Genomic DNA, 26,272 nt, shown 5'->3' on the forward strand with positions numbered 1-26,272 from the left:
TTAATATATAATTTATTTTTTGAAAGAAAGGTTAGTGTACTCATTCAAAAATGAGTCAAATCATTAACCATATTTACATATAAAAAATTCTAAACAAGATTGATCTAATAAATTTTTTTTTATATACTTTTAATATTAAATGATTATATGTGTACAATTGATTGTATTATGTATTATTTTAAATTTTTTCATGTTAATTTGATCTGTAGTGAAACAGAGTAGCAAATTGAACAATCAATTTGTTATCACACATAATTAATCAGATTGTCGACTCTGAGAGAAAGTAAAGCCAATTTCCTGTAGTGTATATATTATAGCAAGATATAATAACATGTACTATATGTAACAATCAAAACAAAAAAATTCCTCAAAATGTATGGAAATAAACAAATTAAAAACATGAACCTAAGGAAATTAAAGATGGGAAATTACCTATATATATATAATATAGTCTTATAGATCAAAAGACTAATTATATTATGACTTCATATTATATAGAATATGATCATTGATTGATCAAGAAGGAGATTGCATGGGAAACCGTGAACTTCCAGCACTAGTATTACTACTACTAGCAACAAGAACAGCAGCTGCTGCAGCAGCTTTCAATTGGCTTCTCTTCTTCTTCTTTTTCTTGTAAGGAACTCCTCTAGCCTTAGCTTGAGTATCCCTCACTTCCCTTAAGTACATCCTTATCACGCCGCTAGCGAACGGGTTGGTTTCGGGTGGACCTCCGTTCTCCTCGTAGGCGGCTCGTAACCGTCCGATGAGGGCATCAAGGCTACCCCAAGCTTGCCTAAGGGGGCAAGTGCATGGGCCTGGGGGCTCAGGTTGGCCAAAGAAAACACATCCTTGAATGTGTACCTTAGTTTTACCAAATTGGTCAAGGTACCTTAAGAAGTCTAGCACGTTATTTGGGGTGCACTGTGACATGACATTAACTGGGGGCCTTTGATTCTTCAAGTATTGGCAAAACGTGTTCCAATCGCGTCGTTTTTGGGACTCATACCGGCTTAGTGGAGCCGGTGACTGTCTGTTCTGATTCTGATTCAGGTTCTGGTTCTGGTTGTGATGCTGGTGTTGGTGTTGGTTATTGTGATCCTCATCATCAATTATCAAGGACCGGGATCCGGCTCCCACCGACAACGGTCCTTGATGATGATTTACTAAATCTTTACCCTTCATGTTGCTTGACGACATGATTAAGAATTTTCACCTTTGTTCACCTTTGGTTACTATTTTGGTACAACTATATAAGAGAGTAGTAAGTAAGAAGAATTTTGAAGAAACTAAGTGAAAAATGAGAAGAAGGAAGAAAATAAAAGAGAGAAAAAAAAAAAAAAGAGATTAATTTAAATAATTATGGTGAGAAAGAGATATGCAAATAAATGGGGCCAATAAAAAGTAGGTTTTGGACCCTCTTTTTCTACCCCTTCACATTATTTTCTTGCTTTCAAGTGTACGATTAGGCTTAAATGGTGCTTTTCTTTTTCTTGAATGTTTATCATTATGTTTTTCCACAGCCAAAGCAATCATTCAAGAATATTATTAGCACTATTTGAGCTATAATCTTAAACCTAGGCATACGATTAGGGTGATTAATTACATAGTAATTTTCTATAGTGTTATATGTCCCTAATCCCTATGATAAGACTTGATATTGACTTGTTTAATTAATTTCTTAATCTGAAACCATTGGATTTGAATGGCTTTGGCCCATGCTTTATTACTTAATTAATGTAGTAAGGTGGTTTGTGTCATATCATTGGATTTGTATATATTTTTTGGCCCATGGCCTGTAATAAACAAGGGATGACAAGGCTATTCTATAAATTAAGATAATTCTCCTTTTTAATTTCAAGTAGTCTATTGACTCGCACAACACACAATTGTCTCAATGCGAGGAAGGGAGATAGAAAGACGATATAGGGAAGGGAAAAAGACAATAGTATATACAAAAGAGAAAAAACCATTCACAACTAGAATAATGGAAATTTGTACTCTGTAGAAAGATACAAAGTTCATAACATATTTCGTTTTTATCCGTTTCATAATGTTCTGAACATATATTCCTCTTTCTTACACCAATTCACCTTTTTACATTATCTTTCTTATTTCATCCACTTTTTTCTTGTGCAAGTTATAAATGTTAAGAACAGTTTGAAACAAAAGTAACACTCGTATGGTTGTATATCACTACTCTTACTAAGTACGTACTTCGTATTTGATAAGACTTAACAAATTAACCCAACCTAAAACAAATAATGATGACAGACAATTAAAACCCCTTTTCTGTATATTTGTTTGGCGACCTCAAATGTTTTATCAACTTCAATTTTTTTTAATATTATTTTCTTAAAAAAAAAATTATTCTTCAAGATTTATGAAATGACTATTTAAAAAAATATACTAGTATATGATCTGAAATGAGAGATTTATGTTAACAATATTTGAAATATTATAGAGCAAAGTACCAAAAAAATTAAATAAATAAAAAAAAAACTGCACATATATTCTAAGATTGGACAAGGAGAGATTGTATTTGCAAAGAGTCACGTACGGGATGATGAAAGCAATCTCTTTGTTATTTTGTTCAGCAAAAAAAAAAGTGTCATTGTGAACAAAATCATATTGTGTTAATCCGTACGTATTGTATATGTATATACATATAGGACATTTTGTAAGAAACTACCTTTTAAACCAATTATTTTGCGAGAAACTACCTTATAAAAAAAATATTGTAATAAACTACCTTATAAAAGCTAAATGTTGTAAGATACTACCCTTGGTCGGAAAGTGAGAGTTGACTACATTTTTCTGGCGTTGACCAAGTCATGTGCCGGTCACATGACATTTAATTCATCTTGGGTATTATATGGATAGGCTCGGGGAAAATTAGGGAAAAAATGGGGAAAGATGAATTAAACGTCACGTGACCGGCACATGACTAGGTCAACGCCGGAAAAATTAAGTCAACTCTCACTTTCCGACCAAGGGTGGTATCTTACAACATTTAGCTTTTATAAGGTAGTTGTTTACAACGTTTTTTTTATAAGGTAGTTTCTCACAAAAAAAATACTTTAAAAGGTAGTTTCTCACAAAATGTCCATACATATATATATATATATGCCTGATTTCTCTCCTCTTTTTTCCACCTTTCTCTCTCCAAAACCCTAGTCTCCATTGTTGAATTTTGAAGGGGTTTCCATCGATTTTAATCGGTGGAAAGCCCCCCATCCTTGTTTCTTTATTGTTTTTTTAGGTTTATAATAATGCTTCCTCCTTTTGGGAGGAACTTTTCTCCCTCGAAAAAAGGGTTTCCGATCTCCTTCGAAAGACAAGGGTTTTTCGACCTCCTTCGAAAGACAAGGTTTATCTCCTCTTTTCGAGGGAGAAATTTCTTAGTTTTGAATCCATGGTAGCAGATCTAATGGATTGTCGTGAAATTATTTCGTTGGTGAAAAATTTATCAAATTTTCGAATACGAACAGATGAATCAGAAGGAAAACATCCTCACGGCTACAAAGGATCGTTAGATTGTCTCTCCAACAAGGCTGTAATTTTCAGCGATATAAGCGGGAGATGCTCCGCAGTGCAAGATCTACTCGACAATCGTAGTTTTTATGAATGAAAATTCTATTTGATTCAATATCTTATGTATTTGTTAACGTCGAATCTCTATTTTAGATGTCGTATGACTTTTAATTAATAAAATATTTTTGCTATTAAAAAAAAATAAAATATATATATATATATATATATATATATATATATATATAGCTAATAAAAAAGAAATTGAAAACAGTATATTTTAACTTGGACAACGAGTGCTGTATTGAGGGTTTGAGAGAGATTATGAGATGCTATTGTTTCTTCTATAGAGAGTTTGAGATTTTTTTTTTATATATATACAGTGTATTTTTTTCGGCAAGGTCTACGGGTCCCAATCAAGGCTCCTATATACTCCCTCCGTATTTTAAAACTTTGCTCCATTTCTCCATGCACGGAGTTTTAGGAGAAAGTAATAAAATATGGAGGTAGTGGGGTGGGTGTAAGAATAAAAAATTTTGTATAAAGAAAAAGTAGTGGAGAGAATTGAAGGAGAGAGAATTGGAGGAGAGAAAATATGAAATAAATATAATATGATTTATGTTGGGTCAAATAGGTGACATAAATTAATTAAATATTGTAAAATTTTTCTAAATAAGGAAATGAAGCAAGTATTTAAAAACGTCCGAAAAAGAAAAGTGGAGCAAATATTTAAAAACGGAGGGAGTATCACAAAAAGTCTAATTGGCAAAGCCGGAAGAGAGGGGGATAAGGGAAGGGGATTTGTGACCGTTGAGAATCAAACCTCACACCTCAAAGATGCGAGACGACCATTGGGCCACTGCACCAAGAGGTCTCTCTATATATAATTTCCATAAATAATTGGATAATTTAGAGTTTGAGATATATAAGAATGTTAATTATCTTTTTTTTTTTTGTTGAAAAAGGATATTTAAAGCCCTTATGGCTATATATATAAGAGCAATACATACCCAGACAATTCCCCAGATAAACAAAATGGGGTATTATTGTCTTTTCAAGTACCAATGGAGGGGTATATGCGTCTTTTCATGTACTAGTTGAGGGGTACATGCGTAATTTCCTCACCAAGCAGTAAAAGCAAAAAGCAAACAGTAATTGGACAGCTCACCAGAAGTATTGAATAAATGACCCTGCTTTTTCAATACATTTACAAAAATGCCATCAGTTTAACAAAAATTCTTTTATATGGCAGATTAACTTGTATTTTCCCTTTATATAAGTAACTAGTTTGCTGCCCTGTGCGATGCCCGTGTTATCTATTAAATTTTAAGATAAGCATTTTATTGATTTGTTAGGAATTGAGGTAATTTTGTGACGATTTAAATTATGCAGTAGGAATGCAATGACTAATAATAATACTGGTGAAAATGTTTGATTTAAAAAATAACTAAAAAAATAGCTAAGTAAGTTTGAAATATTATAAATTTCTAAAATTAGCTAAAAATAAAGTAAACCAAAAAAAATTGTTCTAAACTCAGTTCGTTGGTTGACTTGAACCTAAAACTTTGGGCTAGTATAAACATTTTTTGACTCATGACTTGACTTGAAATGACCCGTGACCTAACCCAATTGACAGTTCTATATAAATTATTGAAATCATATTAGATTGTGAAGTATCTTATTTCAATCGATTATAATATATTATAAATGAATATTGTATTTTTGAATTAATTCATTCGCACCAAAAAAATTATGATATAAAAATAAATTTATTTGATAAATTATTAATTTTTATGTACGTGATGCGACATTTAGTAAAAAGTTGAAACGCCAAGTGTTGTCTCGTGATCTGACTAAACTTATAATTTATTTTGTACCTGTGAAATATAGATATTTTATTGGAAATAAAACTCTAAACAACAAATTTTATCCTATAAATTTATACAAATTCTATGAAAAATAAAACTCTAAATTAACTTTTTATATCCTACAATGTCTATCCTAGTTTTTTTCGGCCCGTCTTGTGTGTAGCTAGCCAACCACACTGTGTAGCCACTTATAAAAGAACAAAGTAACCCATATAAAACTAACCAAGTAACTCCTATAATACAAACTGAATAACCCATATAACACTATCAAGTAACCTTATAGCACTGACGAAATAACCCCTTTAACACAGACCAAGTAACCCCTATTACACTAACAAAGTAACCTCTGCCACACGATGTGACCAACCACATATAAGAATCTGTGAGTTTTATATCCTAACATAAAAATACAACTTTTTTGTTCATAAAAAAATATCCAAAATAAACCTTACATGTCATATTAATACTTAACTGTTGCCTCCATGACGCGACACTTAGCGTTTGACACTTGGCGAAAAGTTGAAACGCCAAGTGTCACTCTCTTGTGGTCTGTCTAAAAGTTTAACTTTATATATGAAATCAAACTAAATAAAGCACTAACTATTAGGAAATGTTCTATTCGATCTTATAAAAATAATTTCAGTTAAAAAAGAAGGAAAATGTTACACATAGCCCTTAGGGCTAAATATAATTATAACATAGAATCAATAAATATACTTTTAGTTCAAGAATATTAATTTCAGTTCCACAAAACTAATTTTTATCCAGTATTAATAAGGAAAATTTGTCAAGAATATTATGACCTTTACCCGGTCTTCCATAAATATTATGACCTTTTGTTTATCCCGGAATAACCTTTGACAAGGATCTTCTCTAAATAGGACATTTTACCTTTAATCGGTTGTGACTTGCTCTTTTGGTGGGTGGTCAACCCTTGACTTCTATTTCCCTCCAAATGAAGTCTTCGTGGCATTAATTACCCAAACACCCATTAATTTCACTCTCTCTTTGCCTCTCCCAGTCTCTCTCATCCCTCTTTGAATTTTCCAATTAAGGCAATTCATGTAAACACGTTTTAACCACAAAATTGCTCAGAGTCATTAAATTGCGCATGCAATTGGAGTGTTCCGGAGATTATTGGAGCGATTGTTGGTGAGCAAAAGCAAAGTTGGTATTTAAAGAATTTCGAGCCGAAATTGTGGTACTGAGGTAAGTCTTTGTTTTTTTAATTTGGGATTTGTTGGTGGGATTGTAGTGGGATTATGCTTAAGGACCAATTGAAGTGCGATATTGCTTAAAGATTTTTTTTTTGTTAAATTTGTGTAGTTAGATGAAGTACTTGTTGTTATTGTTGTTTTTGTTTGTAATTTTAGCCTAAAATTTGAGTAATTTAGGGCTGATAGCTATGTTTTATGTTGATTTTAATAATTTGAATCATATTGATATAGTTGGTTGATGTGTGTTTTTGTTGGAAGTGAAAAGTGAAGTGTGTATTTGTATATGCTTAGGTAATTATGTCTGCGGTTTTTTGTACGGTTAGTATAAAAGTTTGGCATGGTGGTTCCTTCAAGCATGTTAACAATGGGGAAATGGTAGGGGTGGGAGGGTGATCTTAGGAGGCCAAGGTGCAAGAGGTGTAACCCAAGCAGCTGCTAGAAAAGGTGTGTTTCTTAGCCAACCTACTGCATCAGGTCCGAGAACAAGAGGGAGAGGAACTGGACGAGGCACTGGCAGAGGCAGGACTAAGGTATAAATCCTACTTATTTTAACCATGCATCTTGCTATTGATGAGTGTGACCCTAACAATGTTGTTTTGTTCTTCACAGGTCCCAATAGGAGTTGGAGTGTTGTTTAGTTCAGATGGGACACCACTTTCACAGGTACAATTATGTGATTGCTTCACATATTTTCATTCTTTGCATATCACACAGGTTTTAACTTTTTTTGTGTTTTGCAGGGGGCTAACACTAGAGGAGGGGGTAGAAGAAAGGGAAGAGGTCGTGGAAGAGGATCACAGTCCACCCAATAAACAAAATCTAAGACCTTTATTTAGTTTAATGCCTTGCTAGCATTTTGTCTGTAATGAAGTACTAACCACTATGCTTATTTTGCATGAACAATTATCATTTTGTTTCACAAAGTACTGGTGGATGTACCTAAACTGAAGTTGTTTTGCAATGCAATGTACACTTTATGCTGTTATGTTATGCACGCAAAATTAATACTTAATTAGTAGAACTGAAACCATTTTATTCAACTTAAGTGGTGATACAAAGTCAAACCTTTAACACAATACAACTTCCTAACATAGCTAATTTTTTGGTATTACAATAACAAAGTACATTATTGAACAGGGGAGAGAGAATTAGCAGAAGATTGCCTTCTTAAAACCATATATTTTTTTTAATTTTTATGAGCAGGGGAGAGAGAAACAAAGGGGCTAAATGAATATTTTTAATTTTTAAAGAGCTATAATGACGTCATAGTTGGGTTAAATGGGGGTTTGGTAGTAATCGCAACATCTTAAAAAATTTTGCGGTAGTAATTCACAACTTTTTTAATTTGCGGTACTAATTTACAAAGTGGTATTAACTTGCGGTAGTAATTGACAAATATTTCTTATGTTTATCATGTCAGTATAACTATTCCTTTTTGCTCCCGAAAAAAGGTTATGTTAGTTTGAAAATTCTAATGTAGTCTTATGACTTTTAACTACCACAATTTTTTATGATGGACGGTTGAGATTGTTGGTTTTTTAAATATATTTTTAAGGAAAAATGACCACCATTAATCTCAGCTTTTCCATGTCCGCCAATAACAATCCTGTAAGGAGGGTGATCCCATCGTAAGGGGTACTCTCCTTAAATTCCCTTGGCCACTTAAAAGCCTAGGACTTTACACTTGTTAAGGTGTAGTAGAATTTGAATTCCTAACTGTTTGGGGGACCTTGAATTAGAATTGATTCTATCATCACGCTTTTTTGTAAGAAACAAGTAGGAGTCGCCGATGAGTTTTAGGAAAAACTCATAAACCTCGTTCATGCCTTTCTTCCATGTGGAGTTCATGGAATAATTAGCACAAATCATAAGTTTACCCATGCCCAAATTGGTCTATAAACCAGAAATGAGTTCGGGAGCGAGGGTACTAAGATAACGTTCCTTTCAGAGGGGAATCGTCATCCTAGCCCTAGTACGACCTCTAATAACTCTTCCTTTTTTACAATTTCATCACCAAATAATGTATGCAACGTGATTCCTAAAACTATGTTAGTTGATTTTATTTACAAACATTAATTCACGTAGGAATTACATCGTAATGTCGTTATCCTTATTTAATTAAATTCGTGAAAAGGACAAGAAAATAAACAAGATTCGCCTTGGCTTAAGTGATCAACCAACAATTATTTAATTAAATTCTAATCTTTATTTAACGCAAGATACTATGTGGAATTGATTTATTAATTATTTTAAAGGTGATCAAACAACACTGATTAATTAATTAAAGTCCTCTTAAACAAGGTGATCAAATAACGCAAGAAGGTGATTTAACTAAGTGCTTGGAAATTTACCACTTCTCTTTGTTAGATCTCCGTTTAGAACACTTATGGACTCCTTCTTGTTAGGGAACCTCCACCGTAGTAACAAATTATCGAAAGGGTGAGTGTTTAGGACAAGAGAGCTAGGTTGCACAAGTTCACAAGTTATTTCGCCAGATTTTTAGGTTAATTTCTATGTGTTTAAGCCTCGGTTTAAGCTCGTATTTATAGGGAATGATTAGGTTTAGGGCTTCGAGCATTCTGCCGCAGCAGGTGTCGCGTGCAACAAATAGAGTTGCGCGCGACATCCAAGCACAAGTTATAAAGTTGCGCTGCTATGTGCAGCGCAACTATTTGTCTTGCGCGCGGCTTTATGGTAAGATTCGATTTTATATTTTACGTATAATTTCGAATAATTCTGAATCTTCTGCAGCGCAACGTGTCGCGCGCAACTGAATTAGTTGCGCGCGGCAGCCCAGCGCGACTTTGTGAGATGCGCGCGGCTTTTTCTGCGGCAGCACTAAGTTTTAACCTAGGCGCTCCCAAATCCGTCATTATTAGGGTTTAAGAACAGGCTTAAGCCTAATTATGATCGGGTTTAGTTAATTGGACCTTTGTTTTGGCTTTTCCTTTAATTTGGGCTAGTATTTTGTGTTTTGTGGCTTAACCAGTTATCCATAAGTATCCTTCACTTCGATCCAACAAGAAAATGGTTTTATTTATCGTCATTGCACTTCCTGTCGGGACAGGAGGCCAAAAGTAGATGTCTACAAATCCCTACTTTCGATTATTCATTATCACTTCCAACTTTATACCCTATTAATTTTTTTTGCACCTAACCGGTCATCCAGCCTAATATTACAGGTTACAAGACACGTGTCATCCTATAATTGGATTAATTTTTTTTTTAAAAAAAAAACCCACAATTCACCCATGCCCAACAGCTGCCACCACACCTAGCCCCGAAAAACACCACACCCCACCCTGCCGGAAAATCGACCCCATCCCCAAAACCCTCTCCCGCGCTGCCGGAAACCGCTGTCCAGCCCTCCCATCCCTCGAAACCCACCCCTTCCCTTCCCCGCCCTCGAAAACCCCTCCCCTCCCCCGCTGTCGGAAACCGCCGCCCAGTCCTCCCCCTCCCTCGAAACCCATCCTTCCCTTCCCCCGCCCCCGAAAACCCCTCCCTCGCTGCCGAAAAATGGTGCCCAGTCCTCCCCTTTCCCTTCCCCCACCCTCGGTTTCACCCCTTTCCCCGACAATCAGCCATGAAAATCGATTATGTGGGTGGTTTCAAGAGTCGGGGATGGGTGGTGGAGGATGGTCGGTGGTTTTTGGTGGAAGTCGTAGGTTGGCCGACCGTTTTCTGGTGGAATTGAGGGTTGGGGTTAGGGTTCCAGCAGGATTGAGGGTAGTGGTGGTGGTGGTTGAAGTGGCTGTGGTTTTATTATTATTATTATTATTATTATTATTATTATTATTATTATTATTATTATTATTATTATTATTATTATTATTATTATTATTATTATTATTATTATTATTATTATTATTATTATTATCAGGTTGCGACACATGTGCAACTAATCACAAGTCAGCAAAATTTACCTGTTCAACCGGTTCCAAGTCATTTGGGTGCAATAGAAATTAATCCAAGACAAAGTTGGGAGTGATAGTGAATAATCAAAAGTAGGGATTATTATTGGCGGACGGGCAAAATTGGGATCAATCAGGGCAATTTTTCCTATTTTTAATTAGTAATTATAATTAAAAAAATATTTTTAATTCTTATATATAATTTTTTTAATATCCTTCGAAAATATTAAAAAATAATTTCTAGAAGATATAAATATATTTACAATAATCAATAAAAATATTTTTAATTAAAATTACCCATAAAAAAATCGAAAAACAAATAATCTCTATCGTCCATTTTAAAAAATTGTGGTAGTAAAAAATTATAAGACTACATAAGAATCACCTTATGTTAAGTACTTTTACACGGTTAACATTAGAAATAAGATAGTGGATAACAATTATTAGATTTCACATATATCAATTACACGGTTAGTATTGAAAATATGAATATTTGCAATGAAAGTATAAAGAGTAATTAAGATCAGTGTGTAAGAGGATGACAAAAAGAAGGAAAGGAATAGCAGAGAGGAAAATAGCTGATATATTTTCTCATTAGCCAAAAACAGCATACATTGTACCTGATATATAGTCAGAAAAAATACAACTTTTTTACACCAAAAATAAGAAAACAGCTAAGAATCTTTTACAAATCCAGGCCCTCTAACAACCTAAGTGGCTGGCAGAGAACAGCTGTCATAACAGATTTGATACCCTCAACTAAAAGACTAAAATGCCCTGTGTAGGGAATAATTTCAAGCATCCCACACTTGAGTTCCACTGTGATCATACACTTAAGTATGGTGGCGTCCAAAGGGAAGGAATCTAGAGCAAAAGAGTCGCTAACAAATTTTAGGAACTTGTAACCGTTCACCAGGGTGAAGGTTACACCCCTTCACGATCCATGAGATCGCTAGCTCCATAGTGGTCTGGAACCATGATTGGATATTCGGGGATGAAGGTACAAATCCAACATAAAAGACGTTGAACTTGCCTTAAAATAAAGCCTCTACTTTATTCTTATCATATTCATGTGCGCTCTCTGACTAACATACAATCAATATATTAATCCTAAACCTGTTTAATCTATGTTGGTTGAATATTAATGCACAAATAAAACTATTATTGGCGATCACTTGAACTATAACCACATTAGCCTAAATAAAATTATTAATTATCTTATTAAGCATGATTACAAATACAAATTCTCTTTAAACCTGCAAGAGATGGCGTGATCAAGCAATAACAATAATAATATCAAACAACAATAATAATATTGATACAACAAATCATCACCATCATAATAATAATCTCAATAAAGCATAATATTAGCAAGATCCGAGGCATGATACTAACAAGATTAATAACAAATCCTAGCATGTCACTAAACAATAAAGATCAAATCTTTATCCCTAACATGATACTAACATGATTGAAGATTTAAGAAGCAACCTGAACATGATACTAGAAAGCAATAAATAACATCTTAACATGATACTAGGAATAATAAAACATAAACATGCTTTCTAAAGATAGAGCAATTAAAATAACTTACTTTGTGGCCTCTTACATATCTCTTTCTAATAACAAACGACACAGGTTAGTAATTTCAAGGAAAATATTAAATCAAACAATTAATTTAAATAATTGAAATAGGGATTTAGGACCAAACCCTCAGAAATTATCAACCTTTCACGTCTAGGAAGAAGACAACTTCAAACTTGGCTAGGTATATCTAGCACTCGTGAGTGCGGTATTTTTATTTGAAAAGGGAAGGCTTAAAAAGAGGGAGAAAGATTAAGCTATTACTCAAGAAAGAGAAGAGAATTAGAATTATTGATTATGAATTGTTGATTCATAAAATAGGGGAAATACGACCCTATTTATAAGGAAAAAGATCCCTGTATGGAATATTTCAAGCATTACCCCAAACTTGAACCCCACTGTGATCATACACTTAAGCATGGTGGCGTCCAAAGGGAAGGAAGCTAGAGCAAAAGAGTCGCCAACAAGTTTTAGGAACTTGTAAACCGTTCACGAGGTGAAGGTTACACCCCTTAACGATCCAGAGATCGTTAACTCCAATAGGCCTGGAACCATGACTGGTGTTCGGGGATGATGGTACAAATCCAACCTTGAACCTGCCCTAATAATAGGCCTTTACTTTATTCTTCTCGTATTCATGTGCGCTTTCTGACTAACATGCAATCAATAGATTAACCTAAACCTGTTTAATCTATGTTGGTTGAATATTAATGCACAAATAAATCTATTATTGGCGATCCCTTGAATTATAATCACATTAACCCTAAACAAGATTATTAATTATCTTATATAAGCGTGATTACAAGTACTAAATTCCCTTTAAACATGCATATAAGGCATGATCAAGCAATAACAATAATAAATCAACATCAAGCAACATAATAATAATCATCATAACAAATAACAATAATAATCATGATCATCATAATCATGTTAAAGCATAATATTAATAGCAAGATCCTAGGCATGATACTAACAAGATTAATAACAAACCCTAGCATGTAAATAAACAATAAAAATCAAAGCTTTAACCCTAACATGATACTAACAATGAATATTAAGAAAGACAATAGGAAGCATCATAAAAATCATAATTGATTTAAGAAACTTATTCTTTACCCTAGACATGATGCTAGGAAACATTCTTTTAATCATACTTGATATTAGAAATTACCATAAACATGAAACTAGGAATCAAAATAATAACCTAAACATGATTTCTATATCAAAATATCAATAAAACAATTAAAGCACTTACTTGGATGCCTCTTATCTCTTTCTAATAACAAAATACACACGTTAGTAACTTCAAGGAAAATATTAAACTAAAGAATTAAATTAAATAATTGAAAGATAGATTAGGGACCAAACCCTCAGAAATCAAACCTTTCACGTCTAGGGCGAAGGCAACTTCGAACAATGTTAGGTATGTCTAGTGCTAATGTATGAGGAATTGTGTTTGTAAAAGGCTAGGCTAGAAAGAGAGAGAGAATAAAGAAATTCTTGATGAGAGTTGATGATTAGAAAAAGGGGAGATATGACCTCTATTTATCGGAAAAAAGAGAGTCGAAAAATAAAGAAAAGAATCCGAATCGAAATAAAACTCGATGGACAACAGTTTTTGCGGATTTTGTTTTTATCATATCTTTTGATTCAAAAGTCCAAATAAGGAATATAATATGTCCTTGGAAATCTCTTGAAGTATACTTTCCAACCAAATTGAAATCGAATTATTTTGTAGATAAAAAGATATGGCCGAAATAGTAGGACAGTGTCAGTTTTGGATAGAGTTTCATATCTCATTCATATCTTTTTCGTTATATCTCGGAGTTAATATTATAATATATCATTGGAAATATAATTTCAAGATCTATCCAACCATATAAGATTTGCATATAGATTATGAGGCAAAAAATTAATATCTGACTGTCTTTGAACATCTTTAAATTCGAATAGAATTAGGATTAAAAAAAGAAAAATTTGCCAAGAATAATACGACCTTTCAGCGGTCTTCCAAGAATGTAATGGCCTTTGAATTATTTCAAAATGGAACGACCTTTGATATACATTTGTCGAAAATAGACCAAAAAACCTGTAACTTGTTTCACAGGTTACTTTGGACACGTGTCACACTTGTGATTGGTTAAAACTTTATTTATTTTATTTTAACATTTTTCTTTTAATAATATTATATAAAAATTAAAACTTAAATTAAAATTTTTTTGAAAAATTTAAAACAAAAAAAAAAAACTGGAAAAAAAAACAAATCCCTTCCCCTTCCCGGCAGCCACCCACCACCACCTACTATCCCCATCCCTTAACCCGCCGGTGGCCAGAGCCTATACCTGGTGTCGGCGGTACCCTCCTGACCCAGACCCGGACTCCGACCACCCATCCACTCCCCTTGAACCACCACCTGAAAATTCAATGAGGTTAAAACCACCACTCGATTTTAAGGTTTTGAGTGGTGGTTCAGGGGAGGAATGGATTGGAGATGGGCGCCGGAGGGGCGTGATGGATTCGCCGGCAAAGAGGAAAGGGTTGGGGCGCCGGTCGGCCGCGCGGTGAGGAGAGGTGGGTTTTCAAGAGGAGGGAGGGGGTTATAAAGTGGAGGGAAGGTGGTTTATTAAGGGAAGGGGAGGGGCGTGTAGGCTCGAGATCTGGGTCAGGAAAGGTGCGCCGTCGCCGGGTAGAGGGATCAGGCCGCCGGCCGGGGGTGGAGAGGGGGAGAAGAGATGGTGGTCGAGTGGCTGCTACGTGGCTGCAAGGGGGAGGTTTTTTTTTTTTTTTTTTTTTTTTTTTTCTATTTTCTTATTTAGTTTTAAGTATTTTTTTATTTTAAATTTAAAAAAAAATGTTAAACAAATTGACCAACGACATTGTGATACGTGTCACTGGTAACCTTCTAAACATGTTACCAATAGGTCACGTTCGATTTATGGCAAGTGTGTATCAAAGGTCGTTCTATTTTGAAATAATCCAAAGGTCGTTCTATTTATGGAAGATCGCTAAAAGGTCGTATTAATTCCTGGCAAATTTTCCTTAAAAAACGAAAGTTTTTATAAAAGGAAAGTTTTTATTTAACTCAATTTTTTAATCTTATCTTTTCAAAAAGGATAATTAAAATCTTTTAAAAACTTATAGAAGCTTCTAATTAATCATAATTAGTTTAGGAATAGGATTAGACCTTTGGACCCTCCACATGATCATTGGGCCGTTGGTAAAATCCGGTTTGGGCCCAGTTTAGTATTTTGGCCATAAATTCCTCATTATTCATCGGAATTGGGCTTATAATATATCGTTGAAAAGGTATTTTCAAGCCCCATCCAAATACACCATTATTGGACCCTTATTATGGGCCTAAAAAAATGAAATGCACGTTTTTCATAAATAGGGTAAGAAAAGAAATATTTTCAAAAACAGAAAGAAGAGATATTTTAATTAAAACGTCCTCACCACTAGACTTTTCACACTTTCACCTCGTTCGATAATCAAATGACATGAAAGGTATTCATCACTGGGTTTGGTTTTGGGGAGACACATTTGGGTGTCTACAGAAGCCCCCACTTTGAGTGAGTTTGGAGAAACGCAAGTTTCGAAAACAAAAGTCAAAGTAGCGATAGGGACGAAGAATGATTCAGAACGTTCTACGATCCTAAATCATTCTTGTAACGCCGATACCTGCAAATTAGCAGTAGTTAAAACAGATAAGAGAGTTAAGAAACGCGTATCTTGCACCGTCGAGCATACGTCTCTGTAGTAACCGATTTGTTGTTGCTTTGTTGTTGTTGACAACCCTCCACAAGCTAGGGAACGCTGTCAATCAATGCTGCTACATCTCGCGCCTTTTCCTTGAATCATAGTGACAACCTTCCCAACCATAGCAAAAGTCGTCGAAGACCGCCTCATCACGAACCGCCCTTCTCAAATCTTGGTGACAACCTTCACAATCTTAGAGAATGCCTTCAAAGACCGCCCATCTCGTGCTATCTTCTCAAATCTTGGTGACAACCTCCACAATCTTAGCCAATGCCGTCGAAGACCGCCCATGTCGTGCTATCTTCTCAAATCTTGGTGACAACCTCCACAATCTTAGTGAATGTCGTCGATGACCGCCCATCTCGTGCTATCTTCTCAAATATTTGGTGACAACCTCCACAGTATTTGCGAATGCTGTCGAAGACCGCCCATCTCTTGCTATCTTCTCAAATCTTGGTGACAACGTCCACAATCTTAGCGAATGCTGTCGAAGACCGCCCATCTCGTGTTATCTTCTCAAATCTTGGTGATAACCTCCACAATCTTAGCGAATGATGTAAAAAATAACTTTACTTGAAGTCATCCTTAGTTGTTGCGATAATATTTCGAAGAAAATTACCGAAGACCAACGCTTGTCGATCTTTAAAGCTTGCTTAAACTTGTTTTAGCCAGTGCGTCGGCGCTTCTGCTGCTTGTAAACCAGTATGTCAATGCTTTTGCTTTATGTGAACCATTATGTCGGTGCTTCTGAACCAGTATGTCGGTGCTTTTGAATTGTGAACCTGTATGTCGGTGCTTGTGTTGTTTATGAACCATTATCTTGGTGCCTTTGCGATGAGCCAATGTTTAGGCGCTTTAAGCTAAGTGAGACGATCTTTCATCAGGTCGATCACTTATTTGCGATTGTAATCAAGTTGACTACTCAATCATGTCAAATCTCTTTTAGGGGATAACTGGCGTACCAAGGAACCCGAAAATTGCTACACTAGGTCAAAATAACCGTTCTGAGTGGCTTAGAGCTCTGGCGCCGCGATTGTGCTCTGTCGCCAGGCGACAATCGGGTCTTCCTTATTTTGCTCCCGCTGCTGCTGTTCGTTGCTCAATTTCGCTTCGAACTTTGAACTTGGTCATTTTCTTTTAACCAAATCCGCTGAAATATTTTGTAAATTAAAGCTCTTCATCTTTAATTTTACTAATCCATGTAATGTTGCTCAAATTCTTCTCATCTTTGAAAAAATCCGGGAATGTTCTTGCTTGCTGGGATGCACCTACACTTATATCTTTGACTATAGGGCTTTGCTAATCTCTTTAGTTATCTTACGGTTGACCTAAGGTTTAGTGTTTCATGACTCATTGACTTGATACGAATCAAGGTATAAAATTGACTTAACGTGATGACTCAATTCATGTGACTCGTGTGTGCATAATGTTGACTCAATGTGATAACACAACATGACTCAATGTGTACATGACTCGTGTGTGCATTGTTATTTAATCGCGTGACTCGAAAATGCAAAGAAAGCAAAAAATTTTAGTCATTTTTGTGGATGGTACCGACTTTCTCCCGAAAAAGAAAGACGCGAAAAAGAATCGAAGTTTTAGAATGCATGTTGAATGAGCTTAGTCAAATGTTGTTTGATAATATCTATCAAGGTTCAAGGATTAATTCATCCTAGTCTATATCAATTGTTGACTCCATGATGAAAGTATTTGGGTAACTTAGGTGCGGAGGCTAAGTACTTCGTACTTTGTAATGCAATGATGAGTATGATTGATAAATGATGTTGATATGACAAGGCATGCTTCAATGTTGTGTTTAGATTTCATGACAAAGGGTTCCTAAGGGAAGTATATTTGGTCATGTATCCGTGATGTGTGTGAAAGTGATTCTAAAGTTAGGCCGCAAGAGCTAAGTGTGTGAAAAGATATTATTTTTAGAAGAGTCAAATGATGGTGACTCTTAGGCTAGGTAAGCTAATGATGTAAGCGTCAAGCCCCCAAGTCTAGCTCTAAGTAAATAGGGATGAGCATAGGAGATCCCTTGATATGATCATGATGTGTGAATGTGAATGCATTTTTATTACGGCGGCACCTCGATGTGAGGTTGCCTACGTATCCGTTAGGAATCAGGCCGAACGTAGCTCTAGCCGAACCTCGCACAAGTGTGTATACCTCAAAAATATCTTTTGAAGGGTTGTAACGTAGTTAGGCTAAAGGTTATAGAAGAAAGGGATAAAGGCTCAAGACCCTAGATAAGCCCCCAAGGTGTGAAACCTTGCTTTTGAATCTTTGTATTCTTAAGTTGAGCTCTTTCTCTTTTTTATTTATTTATTTATTTATTTTTGCTCTCTTTTTTGCTTTAGCATTTATTTTATTTTTATAAGTGTGGGAAATCTCGATCATGCAGTCTATCACTCACTTGGCATTCATGTTTCTCAGGCACGGTACCGAGCACTCGATAAGAATTGCAATCTGAGACGTGTTCATTTCGAAGACATTTTCATATCAAAGACATTGGAAAACTTGCCCTTTTGTACACTTTTATTTATTTATTTATTTTATTTTTTTCTTATTTTTTGCAATTTTAATATTTTGAAGTCACTCAAGCTTTTTATGAAATTGAAAATTGCATAAGTTGCACACCATCCCATCCCAAGGTTAGGTAGATATGGGTTGAAAAATGAAAGGTCTATCGTTAGACGAAGCTCCAAGTGGTTTATCAAAAAAGGGATTGTATATTTGATAGGGTGAAAGGTATGATATGGCTACCAGAGGTGCCTCAAATCATTGGTATATCTTGTGCTTAATTCGACATGAATTTTTTTTTTTATTTTTTTTTGCAATGTAATGAAATGATCATATGCAAGAAAATAAATGCTCATTTTATTAAAAGGGAAAAACAAAGAATCTACAAAATTAATCTAAGGGAAAAGAAAGGTGCTTATACTAGACTTATTGGGGAAGGGATAAATAAAAGAAAAAGAAAAAGGAGGTCACGAAATCTTGTCGTTGAAGCTCGCCTCTTGTCTTGTGTCGTTTGCTTTATCATCACTCGCTCTTCTTGCTAGCTAGAGGCATGGGAAGCTTGTCATTATGGATCAAATGTTGGATAGTCTCCTTTAGCGTCCAACAGCTCTCAGTAGTATAACCCCTTCCTTGGTGATATTTGCAATGTGCATCTGGATTCCAACTAGGCAATCTCTTTTCAAGTGCAGGATCTTGAATAGGTCCAATGGGAGTAATGAGTCCCTTGACATGGAGTCGATCGAAGGCAGTATGGTAGCTCATCCCGATGCGGGTGAAGTCTTTCCTTAGTTGCTTCTTAGATCCTTGGTTATCCATGGCTAAAACTTCACTAATATCATAGGTACTAACATTGTTACTAGAGTTGGCGTTTTCGGAAGAAGAAGAATCATCGTTCTTCTTTCCTTTCTAGCCACTGTGGTTACTATTGTTATTAGCTTTTTGCTTTGCGAGGTCATCTTCGATCTCGATGCCTATGTCATAGATGGCTTTGAAAGTATTCAAGTTGTGTTGATATTTTAAATGCTTTGTGTTTTGGGTGTTTTTGTCCCTCGGGAGAGTTACGTCACAAAGATTGGTCCGGCTGAGCTGTACCTGCAAAACAACGGAAACTCCGGATGGTTGGAGCTCTGCCTCCGAAGATCAAGTTAGTAACTTGAAAAAGAATAAAGAGTACAAAAATTTAGGTGGGGATCTGCTTGGATTCCAAGCTCAGGTGTTTCTCTGATGAGAGAGAATGTAGGTGTAATAAATGATTGAACGTGTCCCCAAAATGGGGAAATATCTCCCTATTTATAGGGTCTTTGGAGAATGTACCCCTATCTAGGTCACTTGACCTAGATTTTAGTGGGCTGCGTCGCTTTACGGCGCTCCTAGGGATTTGGGCTCTTGAAGGCCGCCATTTCAGAGGCTTATCCAAGGGGGCTACGTGTCAAGAGGATATTGGGCCACTTGGGCCATCCTGAACTCACCACGTTGCCTCCTCTCATTGGTCCACGTGTCTAGGGTATTTTTACCCTAAACAGGGGTCATGTGCGTATCACGTGGGGTCTGTGACACGTGTCCACCTATTAGAGGTGAACAGTAACGGATAGTAAAATTTAAATTTCAAACAGGTATTTCCCCCGTTTTCACCTTCTATAAATAGAAGTTTACCTCCCCCTTTTTCTCTCACCTTATTTTCATTTGACTTTTTAGAGAGAGAAAGTGAGAGCTTTTAGAGAGAGATACTTTGCCTCCGTCTACGTCAAAGTTTTCAGGATTCCCGTGTGCTAACGTTGTAACACCCGGTTCACCGACTGTAGCTGTTTTCAGATTAATTAGAGCTAAAGTAAGGTAACCGCCTGTACCATTTTAGCTTTTCTCTTTTTTGACTTGTATACATTCTTTCTCCGCCTGTATACATAGTTTTAGAAATAAAAATGAGTTCTCAATCCACACACTCGGCACTACCTAGGACACTCAGCCGGTCCCCCGGAACGGCTGAGTCTAGAACAGGGGGTACCTTTTCTGGACTGTCAAAACCGATGTGCTCATCTCCGAATTCCTCCCTCTCTGTGTCTGTACAGGACACAATGGCCAGAAGGTCTAGGAGCCGGCGCACTATATCAGTGCCAGCCGATGAGGTTGTTCCAGACGGGGAACAGAGGAATTTGGAGGAAAGCGATTCTGATGAAGAGGCTCCCTCTACTTCCGGGAGCTCGGGTGTACGAGAGGAAGACGGTGAGGAAGTTGCCTCCTCTAATGGAACCGGCGATGATGAGGCCGGTGAAGAGTCAAAGGCCGAATCTTCTGGCTCTGACCCGGATAACTTTGTGGCTAACTATCAGCAGCCGCCTAAAGTCGCTGACCACCCTAACCCCAAAAGGACTAGAATGCTGCCGGGTGACATTGCCCTTCTAAAGAGCGGCTTTAGGGCTTTTAAAGAGAAGCACCCCTTTGGAAAGGGGTGGGATATCATCGTCCCGCCTGCTGACGCAGTAATGGCATGGGACGATGACATTGATAATGCAGACCATTATTTTGTCTGCTACGAGGCGGTCATAAAAGTTGGCCTCCGGTTCCCCCTCCATACCGGGATTAGGAAAATCCTGAAGGGGTATGATTTAGGAGTTTGGCAGCTCACCCCCAACTCGTGGGTGAACATTTTGAGTTACATCGCCGCCTGGGAGCTCTAGAACATAAATCCCAGTTTCTCCGCCTTCGCTCATATGCATTATTTGAGCAAAACACCAGGCGGTCATGGGGCATGGTACACTCTTTCCACCTTGCCCCAGTATTTGATGAGTTTGGACAAGGTGTCCAAATGGTCTGGGTGGAAAGATAAGTTTTATTTGATTTCTTCTCCAACTCTGAGACACAACCGGACACTGCGCCGGTACAACACAGAACCGGCTCTTCTAGGAAGGAAATGCCCTCTCCCGGAGCTATCTACTAAGGCCCGGGAGCAAATAATAGAGCCGGGATTCTTTGAGACCACAACCGTTGACGCTAAAGAGTCTAAGAAAGGCGGGGTAAGACCGCCTAACTTGTATATATATATATATATATATATATATATATATATATATATTAACTAAGGTAGTTTGCCGGTTGGGTATACTTTAACCACTTTCATTTTGCAGGACTCTGTGAAGCGTGTGCCTTGATCCTTCTCCAAGCTTTTCAAAAGGCAAGGAGATGATCTGGAAAAAAGTTCCGGCTGCGAAGGTCGCCAGGAAGGACCCTCCCCGGTCAAACTCTGCTGCCAAATCCGATCGTCCCACGACCGGTGGCAAATCTCCTGCTGCAATGAAGATTCTGAGTGAAGGCTCGGAGCGTTCGCAGCATAAAGCGCCGGATGCCTCCACGGCATCGAAGGGTGGCACGCCACCTAAGGTTGAAGATGGTGCGGCAACAACCGGGGAGGAGCAAACCCCTACGCCCCATCCGGATACCCAAGGAAAGGGAGAGATTCAAATACCTTGGCCACTTGACTTCATGAGGGTCAAGACTAAGGTAGACCCTTCCGTGGGTTCAGTCAGCAGTCGACAGCGGATGAATGCCAACTATGATGCCTCTTACTCACAGAGTACTAATTTTGGTGCAGATTTAACATCCGACGAGCCGGATCTTGCTGGTTTTGCAAAACGGATGGTGAGGACCCTCACCTGGTCAGAGAAGAACTCCATACCTGATCTGCAGGTAGTGGACTTCGACCGGATAATGGGCCAGCTGGCTGAGGTGAAGAATCCCACAATCCTGATATCTTTTCTTTATTTTAACTAAGTATATCATAATCCGGCTGCTCTTTTCTGAGGTAATGCTGAGAGTGGATGGACTCCGGGGCCCCTTCAGGTGGAAACAGGAAGAGGTAAATGACGCCAAACGGAGGGCCCTTGAAAACCTCAAATCTGCTGAATATGCTAATTATATGTGTGATTTAAAGAATAAAGCAGTAGAGTTGAAAAGGAGGAGCTGATCCGGAGCTTGACGGCTGCAAACGATGAAGCCACCAGCCGGGCTAATGACCTTGAGGAAAAGCAGAAGGATGCCAAATCTGAGCTCAAGGCATTAGAAGATGCCGACAAGGAGAACACCCAACTTCCGGCAGACGTCTCCCATTTGGGAGTTGAGATCGTCAATCTGCGGAATAAGCAGTAGGATGATATCGCCCAAGAGCAAAAACGGCTGATGGAGGAAAATGAGCGGGAAAATGCAGCCCGACTGAAAATTACTTGGAGCCTCCTCTACCCGGATATAGACTTTGAAGTCTATAAACTTAGGTATGATTACGCCACTTAGGTGTATGATGCCCAAGTGCTGGGTGAAGCTCCTCCGCCTCGCTTCCGAGATTGGGCTGCCGAGAAGGGATATGAAGTCTCTGATACTGAGGAGCCGGCGGTAGATGAACAAAATGAAGGTCCAACTGGCCAAGATCAGCCGAAGCAGCAGCATCCACCTCAGCCTTAGGCGAGCCTCCCCAAATTCTACGGTAGTATGCCAATTACTTTCTTTGTCGGCTTGTATGCCGTGTAGTGTTGTATCTTTACCAACTATGGAGTTGGGTTAACAATTTGTTTTTTGCCTCTTCACCGGATGTGTCTCCGGTTAACACTTATTCTGGCCTTTGTGCCATTTTGAATATTTAATGAAGTATTCCGACTCTATCGGTTGTTTATACATGTTTGCGTTTGTATTTTTCAATTTGAATTTCGCGTATATTTGCAATTCTTTAATATTTTGCCTAACTTAAAAAGGCATGCGGAAATTTGCAATCCGGGTGCTCTTGCCCCTGGACGGCTGTGTGGTTGGTTTTATTTCAAATTGATTGATTGGCTTGAAAACACTTTATACTTGGAGAAGTATGGAGTGTTTTTAGGCCAATCAATCACAATGGTGATTTCCCCAAACCAAGTGCACAGCCGGCCATTAGAGCGGGTGCTTTGAGCCTCTTACCCAGGCGGTAATATGCCGTCTGGGGTTATTACATAGCCATTACACAAAATCTTTTGCCCCAATTGGGAGAGAGAGTGTAACTTTGGAATAAATTATCTAAGCGAGAACTTCTGCCGGTAACCGACTGATGCCTCGGGGCGTCTGTTATTCGGTAACTTAACCGTTCCTCATAGATTATTCTGGTCAGACGGCTATGAGGTGACCAATTTGGTCATTTAATTTTTGTCTTCTACATAGGTACGTAGAACCAACGAATAGTCTGTTCTCTGCGACGATTGCACCCAAAGGGGTGTCGCTGGATGCCATTGTCCATGTTGGGACAGGCGGTTTTATAAAATAAGCAACCATCCGGCCATTTGGCCTTTGGTCTTGTTTGAGACCGGTTGTATAGCCACTAAGCGTTTTTGTACTTAGTTTTTTAAGCTGGCCATTGGCCACGCAATATCATATTTATATTAAATGTCAATTTAGTTGGTTAAACAATTTGTCCGTCTGGGTATTACCCAGGCGGAAGGGTAAATATAACATTAAATTATACTAAGTATCAAACTTAGTTGATTAAACTGGTAATCCGCCTGAGTATTACCTAGGCGGATAGATAATTATATAATTGAATATACACTAAGTGTCAAACTTAGAAATGAGTTCCGTCTGAGGATAACCCAGGCAGATAAGTAATTATAAAAATAGCAAAACAATTTTGCAAACAAAGTCTGATTTCCCATTAATTGACTCGCCGTTTACAAAAAATTTACATTTCTCAGAAGTAGTACTTTTTTAAGTTATCTACATTCCAAGTTCTAGGTAGACGCCGGTCGTCTAGAGTTTCCATACGGTAGGTGCCATCCCTGACTTCTTCATAAATCTGGTAGGGGCCTTCCCAATTAGGAGTTAGCTTTCCAGCTTCATTGGCCCTACCGGTTGCCTCCATTTTTCGTAACACAAAGTCGTCAACTTTCAAAGGACGCTTGCTCACTTTCTTGTTGTAGGCTCTGGTCATTCTCTGACGGTATATCTCATGGCGCAGGACAACATTGCCCCTGCGTTCCGGGAGGGAGTCCAATGCTAGCCGCATGGCCTCCCTGTTTTCCTCTTCATCATAAAGCATGACTCTTAGAGTCGACTCGTAATGTTCAATGGGAAAGACGGCTTCAACACCGTACACCATAAGAAATGGGGTTTCACCGGTTGCCCCTTTGGCAGTAGTCCGGATGGCCCATAGGACATGAATCAGCTCTTCTGCCCATAAGCCACCGGCTCTTTCAATTTTCTTTTTTATGCCGTCTGAGATGAGTTTGTTGAAGGCTTCAACTTGGCCGTTTGCTTGGGGTCGGCCGACTGATGCAAAACAATGTGAGATACCCTGATCTCCCAACCAAGTCTTAAGATGAGGTGTTTCAAACTGAGGGCCATTATCAAACACCATAGACATAGGTACTCCGAACCGGGTGATGATGTTCTTCCAAATGAAAGAGATGACATCCTTTGTCTTGATGTTCTTGACCGACTCAGCTTCTACCTATTTGGTGAAATGATCCACAGTCACCAAAATGTAGCGCTTTTTGCCTGGAGCAGGTGTATAAGGACCCAAGAAATCCATGCCCCATTTAGCAAACGGGACTAGGTTGTGGATTGCCGTCAGATCAGTAGCCGGGCGGTGATTAAATTTGCCAAACCTCTAGCATTTATCACATCTCTTCACCAACTCTTTAGCGTTTGCTTCAAGAGTAGGCTAAAAGTAATGCCGCTTGGCTCTGACGGCTAGGGACCTGCCGCCTATATGAGAGGCACAATACCTAACAAGCAATTCTTCAAGAATTTCTTTCCCCTTTTCTGGGGTAACACACTTCAATAGAGGTTTAAGGAAACCCGCCTTGTAGAGCTCTCCATTTCTCAACTCGAAGTTTGATGCTTGCTTCTTCATTACGGCTGCTTCCTGTGGTGAATCAGGAAGTATGCCGTCTGCTAAATATGCCCGGATGCCATCCATCCAGGTAGAGCTTCGATCAAGAATTCCAATGGGATCTTCATATATACTTCTCTTTTCAAGAACTTCCCAAAAGACTGATCAAGGCATATCACATCAGGCGGATGAAGCCAATTTGGACAACACATCCACCTGATTGTTATTTGACCTGGGCACTTGATTTAGACGGAATTGCTCAAGTGCCCCAGCCTCTTCTTTGACTGCTTGAAGGTATGTGATCATAGCCGGATGAGTTGCTTCATATTTTCCCTCATACTGGCTAACAACCAACTGTGAATCAGAGTAGGCGTCAATTTTAGTTGCCCCTGCTGCCTTACACATGCGAATTCCGGCTAGCAGGGCTTCATATTCCGCCTCGTTATTTGAGGCTTGAAACTTAAACTGCAGTGCATATTCAAATATGTCCCCCTCAGGGGACTCATATATAATTCCTGCACCGCAACCGTTCTTTGTCGAGCTCCCGTCTACATACACTTTCCAAACCTGATCAATGTTATCTGGTTGCACTGGTCGTGTAATTTCAACAATGAAGTCGGAAAACATCTGACCTTTCACTGCCTTTCTAGGTTCAAAAGTGATTTCAAGACTTTGCATTTCAATAGCCCATTTCAACATTATGTCGGATGATTCCAAGGTAGACATTGGCCGCTTGAGGGGCTGGTCGGTGTAAATTACCACCGGATGGGCCAGAAAATACGGCTTCAATTTCTTGAAAGCCATATATAGGGCAAGGCAAAATTTTTCAACCATGGGATACCGGAGCTCAGCATTTTTTAGAACATGGGTAATGAAATAGGCCGGGAGCTAAATGACGTCTCTCTCAGCAAGGAGAACATCATTGAGGGCATGATCTGAGACGGCTAGGTACATGTATAATGACTCTTTGGGCAGAAGACTAACAAGCCTTGGCAAAGAGTGCAGGTGTTCTTTCAGCTTTTGAAAGGCCGCCTT

At 37.9% G+C, this 26,272-nt stretch overlaps 1 protein-coding gene and 1 long non-coding RNA gene across 3 annotated transcripts; one reads left to right on the forward strand and one right to left on the reverse strand.

Moving 5' to 3' along the window:
• Positions 1 to 283: 283 nt before the first annotated feature.
• Positions 284 to 1,494, reverse strand: LOC110690223 (protein LIGHT-DEPENDENT SHORT HYPOCOTYLS 10-like). The gene has a single exon (XM_021867058.1). It carries the CDS (start codon positions 1,198 to 1,200, stop codon positions 517 to 519), a length of 684 nt encoding a protein of 227 aa, XP_021722750.1. The 5' UTR covers positions 1,201 to 1,494; the 3' UTR covers positions 284 to 516.
• Positions 1,495 to 6,387: 4,893 nt separating this feature from the next.
• Positions 6,388 to 7,601, forward strand: LOC110690224. Of its 2 annotated transcripts, none has more exons than XR_002505041.1 (4): positions 6,388 to 6,608; positions 6,908 to 7,146; positions 7,226 to 7,279; positions 7,357 to 7,601. It is a non-coding gene; the product is annotated as an uncharacterized LOC110690224 (long non-coding RNA). The 2 variants fall into 2 exon arrangements; XR_002505042.1 differs by having other exon boundaries at positions 6,996 to 7,146.
• Positions 7,602 to 26,272: the final 18,671 nt, after the last annotated feature.

The sequence above is a fragment of the Chenopodium quinoa genome, unplaced genomic scaffold (genome assembly GCF_001683475.1).
Source record: "Chenopodium quinoa cultivar QQ74 unplaced genomic scaffold, ASM168347v1, whole genome shotgun sequence".
Classification (NCBI taxonomy): Eukaryota; Viridiplantae; Streptophyta; class Magnoliopsida; order Caryophyllales; family Amaranthaceae; genus Chenopodium; species Chenopodium quinoa.